General features: G+C 36.4%; 1 protein-coding gene across 1 annotated transcript; it reads right to left on the reverse strand.

Annotated features, from left to right (window-relative positions):
* Positions 1-3,875: 3,875 nt before the first annotated feature.
* LOC120352184 (histone-lysine N-methyltransferase SETMAR-like) lies at positions 3,876-4,280 on the reverse strand. The gene has a single exon (XM_039431893.1). It carries the CDS (start codon positions 4,278-4,280, stop codon positions 3,876-3,878), a length of 405 nt encoding a protein of 134 aa, XP_039287827.1.
* Positions 4,281-10,398: the final 6,118 nt, after the last annotated feature.

The following is a 10,398-nucleotide window of genomic DNA, read 5'->3' on the forward strand; positions in this document are numbered from 1 at the left end:
GCCTGAAACTGCTTTTAACCTTGATTTGGAATACACAGTCTAGAGGTTATGTAAATAATAACTTAATTCACACACTATTTTGAGTCCAAAAAATGTATGTACTACAATATTTTTGGATTTATCAGATTAATTAATCTCAAAATATAAATACAAACCAAAATCTTCCTTCACAATCACAAAGAATATTAAAAATTTCACTTAAATCCACAAATTATACTCATGTTAAAATTTTAAACATGATAAAATTATTATTAGAATTGAAATTTTGTGAATCAGTAGAAAGAAAGAAAATGAAATAACAGATCTACCAACGGCTGTTGGATGACGCAATGATTATAACAGCTGATTTTTATTTATGTGTGAGGCCAGCTCACAAATCTTCTTCCATAAGGATTACATGTAAACTTTGAAGGACCGTAGGAAAGAGTCCTGAAGTCGGATTATAAATTTGATAGACCAAAAACAATCCTTGATGCGGATTTTATATCATGTTAAAATTTCAACTCAATTGGTGCAGTACTTTTGGATTTTTTGAAGCGTACACAAACCAACATAACATTTTCATATATATAGATGTTTAATTCAACCTGAGGGAAGGTAAGCTTTCAAGTAGTTTGAACTTAGCTGGTTAAAGACAGAGGGTCACCTCCCCCCCCCCCCCCCCCCACAGGGGGTTAGTGCTGAGGTTGATGTTCCTTAACAAAGAGTGCTGTGCTAGGTTTCAACATAAAAATATCATTAGAGATTCTGAGTGCTTGTTGCTCAGTTTCAGAAAAAGTTGAGTTTGGTTAGAGTGATCCCTTGACAAATGGATTTGCTGAAAAAAATGATTCTTGTAGCTTTTGGATAAAATTAATGGTTTCTTAGTTATTCAAGAAATTGGATCTAATTTTTCCATAAGATCCTTATTTTCAGTTCAATCCTAACAAATGGATTCACTGGAAAAAGTTATTCTTGTAAAATTAATGGTTTCTTGATTATTCAAGAAATCATTATCTACTAGTTCCATCAAATCCTTATTTTTTGTTCAATCTTGACAAAGGGGGTGTCAATGGATTCGTGATTAGATTTACTGGAAAAAGTTATTCTTGTAATTTTTTTTGTAAAATTAATTGTTTCTCAGTTATTCAAGAAATAAAAAAAGCTGGATATAGTTTTTTCCAAAGAAGTGGGAATGAGGATCTTCATTTGAGGTTTATTGTGAGATTAGGGGTATGGCTAGGTTAAATTAGTTCAGATTACATTGGATTGGGCAAGGTTAGAGCCAAGAATCAGTTTTGGGGTAGATTTGGGGGCAGCTTTGGGGGAGCCTTGAGCCAGCTTTTCTTCAGTACTCTCACTTTACCCCTACTGAGTACCTTCAGAGGTGGGTGATTGATATCCAGGTGTTGCTCCTGGATGACTTAGCTCAGTTGTAATGTGGGCAGGGAAAGTTGAAGTTACTCTTCTTTCTTCTCTGTACCTTAGCTGGTGTGGACAGCACCTCCTGGTGCATCTGATGGTGTGAAGGTCGCTCTCTTCTCTGATGACACCACTTTGAGGTAATTTTGTATTGACCTTACAGTCTCAGTTCCACTCCAGTATAGTAGGAAGAGGAAGGACAGATGGCAGCCAACAGGCCACTCTACCCGGTAAGGATGGACAGAAGGGATGGCATCCAACAGGCCGCTGTTCCTGGAGAGGATAGATGGAAGGGACAGCAGCCAATGGGCCCAGAGAGGATGAACGGCAGCCTATGGGCTGCTGTGCCAGGAGGGAAGGGATGCCAGCCAATGGGCCACTGTACCGGGAGGGAACAGAAGGAAGGGACAGCAGCCAACGGGCCGCTGTACCTGGAGGGAATGGGCAGAAAGGATGGCAGCCAACGGGCCGCTGTGCCTGGAGAGGATGGACAGCAGCCAATGGGCTGCTGTACCCAGAGGGAACAGGCAGAAGGGACGGCAGCCAACGGGCTGCTGTGCCCGGAGAGGATTGATGGAAGGGATGACAGCCTATGGGCCGCTGTACCTGGAGGGAAAGGACAGGAGGGATGGCAGCCAACAGTCCGCTGTGCCTGGTGAGGATAGACGGAAGGGACGGCATCCAATGGGCCACTGTATCCAGAGAGGAAGAATGGGGACGTACGGCAGCCAACGGGCTGCTGTACAAGGAGGTGGAAGGTTGGGAGCAGAATGCAATGTCTATTGGTCTGGGGCTCGTTCAGCATTTAAATACTCTCCCAAAGTAGAGGGGATGGAGATCAGCCACCGCCAGAGGCAGTAAGAATCCTCTTGATGCGCAGAAGATGGTGCACCATTGGTACCCTCCTTATCTCCACGGTCAGTCAGCTTACTGATAGCCAAGCGTCTTTTAATAATATTAATAATTATTCAGCAACATTCTCTTGTCACAATTTTGCTTCGTGAAATTATGTAGAGTACATTTTTCAAAGTTCTAATTTTATGATATTTTTCATTTTCACATTTTTCTTGATCTGATTCATTTTCACAAAGATCTTCCAAAGTTTGATCAACATAACATTTTTTGTAATGATTGGTTTCATGGCTTCTGTCTTTCCTAATTCAATGAGTCTATTTTTCTTCATTAAGGAATTGTCCTTGAATTAAATTCCTTTCAACTAGTAAACTTATAGAAACTTGAAAACCTTCACATCAATTGAACTTCAATCACTTCACATCAAACCATGTGATCAATAGAAGTCCTGTTTAACTGTTCCAGGTAACAATGAATGCAGAGAAAATTCTCAAGAAGAACCCCAAAAAGAAACCTCCAAATGCAAAAAAGCAGAGGATGAATTACAGCCGAGAGCAAATGGAGTAGGCAGTTACTGATGTGAAGAATGGGATGAGTTGCAGCAATGCATCCATCCAAACTTCATGGTTTACCAAGGAGATAACCCTTCTGTATCGAGTGCAGGAAAAGTACAAAGACAACAAGTGTGGTAGGGGAAGCTTTCTGACTATTAATGAGGAGAAAATTCTTGTTGATTGGATTGTCAAAATAGGTAAGGCAGGGTTTCCCATCACAAGTGATTTGCTGGACGGTGTTCAAAGATTGGTGAAAAATTTGAAAATCAAATTCCCAGAATGAGAATTGCTGTTTATGATCGTTTTTGAGAGTTTTAGATTGGTATGAGAGTTTTTTAAAACGTCACCCAGAAATTTCTGTTAGGACACCGCAAAATTTAACAAGTTCAAGGTGCAATGTAACTGAAAACCATTAAACTTTGGCATGCTGAGATCTCAAATTATTTGAAAGAAAATAATTTATCTCACTTAATGGATAATCCCAACCATGTCTATAATGCAGAATACTTTTTAAACCCTAAAGGAAATAAAGTTTCATTTTCTAAAGGTGAGAAATGCGTCTACTCAGTAGTGAACAACAATGAAAAACAATGGCTAACAATAATAGTGTGTGGTAATGTATTTGGAGATATATGCCCATTAATGATTGTGATGGATAGCCAAAATTGTAGAGCAAACTGCATGGCAAATTGTAATCAAGGACTCTGATTGGCTGAAAAGTTAAGCGTTTGGAGTGTGGTATGATGAACAGTTAAAATAGAGGTGAGCGGCATGATGAATGTTTGACAGCTGATTTTCAACATTATAAAACATAATTATGCTAATGTTTGTGAAAAGGTGCAATGTTCTGCGGAATGCTGCAGTTTGCTGCGCAGTTCGAGGTTCTGTTTGACATGTGTGGATACACCTTTAGATGTTCCAGGACATTTAAACAGATCACAGACCAAAACAACATAATAATCTCTACTATGTGGTAGGTCCAGAAAGTAAGTTCTGTTTGGTAATAAAATTAAATCATGTACAGATACAGAAAAGTTATTTATTGCACAAAATCCTGCAGCTCTTGAACTACTTTTCCACATAACTACCGAAATTTTGCAGACATTTGTCATAGCGTGGCACAAGTTTAGCTTCCTCATAGAAATTTGCCGCCTGTTTCTTCAACCAGTTGGAAACTGTTTCTTTCAGCTCGTCGTCATTGTTGAAGTGTTGACCGCCAAGGAAAGACTTGAGATGTAAGAACAGATGAAAGTCGGTAGGAGCGAGGTCAGGGCTGTAAGGAGGATGGTCAAACACGTCCCAGCCAAATCCCTGTAAGAGGTTTTTTGTCACATTTGCAGTGTGTGGTTGTGCGTTGTCGTGAAGAGAAACAACACCTTTTGACAGCAATCCTCGGCGCTTATTCTGTATTAAGTGGCACAATTTCCGAAGTGTCTCGCAATAAGCATCTGCTGTGATTGTTTGACCGTGCATGTGCAGAACTGCGATCGCAGCACTGCAGCGGATATAAATTGGAACGGAACTTACTTTCTGGACGTGCTATCATATAATAAAGGAAATAACTGGCTTATACACGTACAGAATAGGAAATAGGAGAACTACTGGGCTGATTAACTTGAAACTTTGCATTTACATTCTTAATAAATTGAGGATGGTTATAGACCTATTTTTGATTCTACAAGATTTGATTACATCAAGTTTTCAATTTGCCACTTCCAGATGTTGTATGGAAGCAGCTGAAAATTTCTTTTAAAAGGGAAATTAGAAGATATGTATGGTTGGGGATCCTATTTGAATAATAAAAACAGATTTTCTGTTGCACCCAAATTTTGTCTGCCATTTTGAATCCAATTCCATTTTTTTCAAATTGATATGATACATGATTTAGATACAGTATTTCAAGAAAAAAGGTATGGTGAAAACCACACACCAACATCTCAAACCTTTCAAAAGTTATTCTCATTCAATGATACTGATATATCCATCTATCATCTTCTATATATTATAAAAGTGAAATGGCACTAATTGACTGACTCACTGACTGACTTGCTCACTCACTCGCAGAACTAAAAATCTACTGGACCAAAAGCGTTCAAATTTGGTAGGTATGTTCAGTTGGCCCTTTAGAGGCGCACTAAGAACAGATTTAGAAAAAAATTCAAAGATATGCCCAAAATCTGTGTTTTTCCAGTGTTTTTTGCGCTTTCTCAGCTTTATCGAGAACAAATGAACAGAAAATGTTCAAATTCACTAAAGAAGCTCAGCTGGGGTGTAATAATGTTTTGTTGGAAGGAATTTGAAATAAAGCCAAAGATACAGCCAAAATTAGTTATTTTTTTGCGTTTTCTCAGTTCTTTCGTCAAGTAATAGACAGATTATGTTCAAATTTGGTACAGAGGTTTAGCTGGGGTCTAAAAATTTTGTGAAGAGGTGACTTTAATATTTCATCAAAGATACGCCCAAAATCAGCATTTTTCCAACGTTTTTCTCAGCTTTTCTGCGTTTTCTTGGTACCTACTTTGACTTTTTGATGGAATGAAGCATGCTCAAATGAAAAATGCAGGCCAGTGAAGCGAGCCTGCTGATCTCATTTTTGGATGATCCAGTTGGGGGTCCAGAGGGTGGAGCCCCCTGGCTAGATGGATATGGCGAGCGAAGTGAGCCTGACATCTAGTACTATAATAAAGGGAAGAACAAGCTTATATACACGAATACACTTGCAAAGGATAGGAACAATGGCTCATATGAATAAAACCAGAGCAAATGCTCATGAGCAAGAGCATGGAGCATAAGGTTTTTCTCATGAGCAAAAGGTAGAAGCAAAAGCATTTGCTCATTTTTATATGAATAAGCTTTACCTTATACTCTTACCTTATGCTCCTGAACTTTGGAGAAGTATATGCTCACATATTTTAGAGATTTTCAATCAGCTGATTCGCTTTTGTAGCCTTAGTTTGTTTTTATAACTCACGGAAGCACTAAATATGCAAATAGGGTGCACCACTTGTGTTTGCGTCATATGCTCTGTTTTCTATTTATGAATAGAGTTTTAGGTGAGTTGAGGTTAGAGTTTTGAAATAATAGCATGAAAGAATGTCATCTCTAAAATAATCTTCAGCATATTCTTATATCAATAGCCTTCTTATAATCGTCCACACTCTCATCTCCTTAAATGCCTATCTTCTATTTTGTGATGACTATCTTTTGTATTTATTCTTTTGTAGGATAATGGTGATATATATATATATATATATATATATATATAATATATATATATATATATATATATATATATATATATACATATCATGGTTGAATTTAATAAGAGTTTTATAGTTCTCAACTATTGGTTCTGGTATAGTTTCCTCTTCCTCATACGGATTAGTTGAGCCATTTTATTATGAGCAAAAGGTGATAAGCTGCTCTAGACTAGACTCACCTTTTTTGAAGCATTTGCTTCAAAAGTTGAGCAAATGCTCTAGTTTATTCATACAATTATGAGCAAAAGCTTTTACTTTTGAGCAAATGCTCAAACTATTTTTTTGATGAGCATGAGCAAAAGATTTTGCTCACGCTTATTCATAGAAAATGAAACAAATACTCCATATTTTAGAAGTATAAGCAAGTGCTCAACTTTATTCATATGACCCATTATGTTTGATGCATCATAACATCAGAACTACTGGACTGATTTACTTGAAATGTTACATATAAATTCTTAATTTACCAAGGATAATATTAACACAGGCCTATTTTCAATTCTTCCAGATTTCATCATGTCAAGTTTTAAGTTAGTCAAGTTTTAAAAAAGACCCTTGTGGAGCATGGGTTATCAAAAACCGACTTGAAACTTAGATCTCACTTTGCTCGGTCAAAAATATTCAACTTAATATTACATGAGTAGGTAGTAGAAATGTGATATCTGTTTCTGTAACATTGTCTATGAGTTTTTGAAGGGAATTGTGATTCTTATCATTTCAAGATGCCTGTTTTGGTTATTAAAATCTTGTCTAAATCATTTCAAGACCTTGTGAAATGCAGTTTCAGTGAATTAATTGAATATATATGAATTAATTTATCTGGAAAATCTATTGTGCACATTATTTAATTCAAGATTTTGGAATTATTTTTCAAAGTAATAAAAACCCTTCAATAAGTGTTATTATCAATACGTGGGCTACCCATCATTCTCAACAGTATTTTTCAAAAATATTCAACATAAGTCATGTCCACACTGAACAAACGATCTAAATCATGTTTGTTGAAACAGTTTGTGCAAATTTTATTATGTTTGACAAACAATGTTTGCCCGTGGCCAGTGTGGATTCATCACCAAACAAAATATTTGTGAGAACAGGTTTTATGTTTTACAGCTGTCATCAATGAAAATGTTTGGAAAACAGTATTTTTTCATTTAACAAACAATGATTGTCCAAACTTTTTAAAATGTTTGTCCCTGAGCTCCTCAACAAACATGGTTGCCGAACATGTATGTCGAACATTGGTTGAGTTCAAAGCCACTGATCAGTGAGTGAATGATAAGACCGGTGAGTGAACGTGGCTCTGAACAAACCACTGTTTGGTCTATCTCAAATACCTTAAAGATGCATAGACTCATATGCATGCATCGCTAGTGTATTGGAATTGAAATCAGCCATTGAGGGGACAACCTGGAAGATTATTACATACTGAAGATATTGAAGATTTCTGTAATCTATAATATTATAAAAATAAATATATTATTTAATATATTGCGTTAAAATACCTCAATAGCAGACTTTAATTTCAAGGAAGAGCTAGCATTGGGAAGGCATAGGCATTGTGGGTTTATACCTCTTCAACGTCTTTGGTCTAACTGATAAGAAAAAAATCTGGTGTGGTACACTCACACAACTTTCCTTGCTCATATTCGAAACTACGATCAGACTTTTGTATATGTGTATATATAATTGTTTTCAGAGTACTTTTTCCTTTGTGTAAATTGTGAAATTCAATGATTTTTTTAGTCGTCATTTTTTTAAAGTCGTCAAAACAGCTGTTCTACAGATGAATATCTCGACTATGTGTTCTTTTTATGAACTGCTCTACCTACCTACCTCATGCACGAGAAGGAGGTTACAAAGTCCATTTCTCAAGAATGGGGTGGACCCCCCATTAGTTTCCCAGAAAGGAGACTCATGCCAGTTAATAGAGCTGATAAATAACTATACAGAGTATGAACTTGAAAAAAATCGGTCAAGTTATTTTGAAAAAATCGTGAAAAACATGGTTTTTTAGTAATTATCCGCCATTTTTCTCAAGAATATTACGGAGCTCCTGCAATTTTCCAAGGAAAAAACTCATGTCATTTGATAGGACTTATGAATAGCTACCCATGGCTTGAATTTGAATTAAATCGTTAGAGCAGTTTTCGAGAAAACGGTGAAAAACATGGATTTTTAGTCATTATCCGCCATTTTTCTCAAGAATATTACGGAGCTCCTGAAATTTTCCCAGAAATGAAACTTATGCCAGTTGATAGGGCTTAAAAATAGCTATCCATGGTATAAATTTGAAGAAAATCGTTGGAGCCGTTTTCGAGAAAACCGTGAAAAACATGGTTTTTTAGTCATTTTCCGCCATTTTTCTCAAGAATATTACGGAGCTCCTGAAATTTTCCCAGAAATGAGACTCATGCTAGTTGATAGGGCTTATAAATAGCTATCCATGATATAAATTTGAAGAAAATCGTTGGAGCCATTTTCGAGAAAAACGTGAAAAACATGGTTTTTTAGTCATTTTCCGCCATTTTTCTCAAGAATATTACAGAGCTCCTGAAATTTTCTCAGTAATGAGACTTATGCTAGTTGATAGGGCTTATAAATAGCTATCCATGATATAAATTTGAAGAAAATCGTTAGAGCCATTTTCGAGAAAAACGTGAAAAACATGGTTTTTTAGTAATTATCCGCCATTTTTTCCGCCATCTTGAATTGAATTTTATTGAATTTCTTATTGTCGGGTCCTCATGGTATAGGGACCTTAAGTTTAAAATTTCAAGTCGATCGGTTAATTAGGAATGGAGTTATCGTGTTCACAGACATACACACACACACACACATACACACATACACACACACAGACCAACACCCAAAAATCATGTTTTTGGACTCAGGGGACCTTGAAACGTATAGAAAACTTGAAATTGGGGTACCTTAATTTTTTTTGGAAAGCAATACTTTCCTTACCTATGGTAGTAGGGCAAGGAAAGTAAAAAACGTCATATCTGGTTTCGTTCACTGATCAGCTACTCATACTTTTCCACCAATGGAAAAGAGCATAAACAGACATGGCTGAATACTTGTTTACAAATAACGGATTCCATTAGAATGTATTTCGGAGCAGAGAATGCATGATTACATAAATTCAATAACATTTAAAAAATCCTGCAAAGCATTTAAAACAACTTCAATCACTTGATGATTTTACATTTTAATTGATTACAATGAAATAGGTTAAGTTCTAGTTTTGTTTACAAAATATGATCAGCAAAGGAAACATCTGTCAGTCATGACTCATGAGAAACCATTCAGCCACTGTAAAATCTGACAAAGCATTTATTGGAACGGTTCCACTTCGATACTCGTGTTCCGTTACTACGTAGACGTCATTTCGTCATTTTGTCCATCTGCGCTGTCCGGTGACATCACAGTCACGGTTCCACGTCACTGTAATAATCAAGTTTGTTTTCCAATATTATTCGTCGTTTCAATTTTAATATTTGTATTATTCAATTTTTTGGAATTTATTTCGTCTTTTAGGCATCTTACTTTCTAGATATTTGCTATTTTTTTCATCAAATGTTGCAAACGTTTTACTTACGTGGCTGACATTTCCGGCTTCTTCCTTGTTGCTAGAGCGTCAGCCTAGCCTCTTGTCTTTCAATGGCTTCTTGTTGGTGAGTGCACACTGCTTCGGTGTACCTTCTCTTCATCCAAATTCATCTAGTTTACGGAACGTTTTTAAATGTGAATTATTCCTTCAAATTAATTCGTTAAATCTATTCATCAATTGTGATTCAATTATTCATCAATTTCTTCATTTCGGCAATCGAGCCTATGTACATGAATTTAATATGTTGCAGTGTATGTCTCATTGAGAGAGCTGTCCTATGTTATTTCAAGGTTATAATATGTATTTCATTGTATTTGATAGCTACCCTTGGCTTTACAAGTGTATTAATGTCAACAGAGACATTCAATTTTGATAGCTACCCTTGGCTTTACAAGTGTATTAATGTCGACCAAGACATTCAATTTTGATAGCTACCCTTGGCTTTACAAGTGTATTACTGTCGACCGAGACACTCAATTTTGATAGCTACCCTTGGCTTTACAAGTGTATTAATGTCGACCGAGACATTCAATTTTGATAGCTACCCTTGGCTTTACAAGTGTATTAATGTCGACCGAGACATTCAATTTGATAGCTACCCTTGGCTTTACAAGTGTATTAATGTCGACCAAGACATTCAATTTTGTTGATAGCTATCCTTGGCTTGCAAGTGTTATTTTAAGGCCACCGACGCCTATTAATTGTTCTATTGATGTCT

This window comes from Nilaparvata lugens, chromosome 7 (genome assembly GCF_014356525.2).
Source record: "Nilaparvata lugens isolate BPH chromosome 7, ASM1435652v1, whole genome shotgun sequence".
NCBI classification, from domain to species: Eukaryota; Metazoa; Arthropoda; class Insecta; order Hemiptera; family Delphacidae; genus Nilaparvata; species Nilaparvata lugens.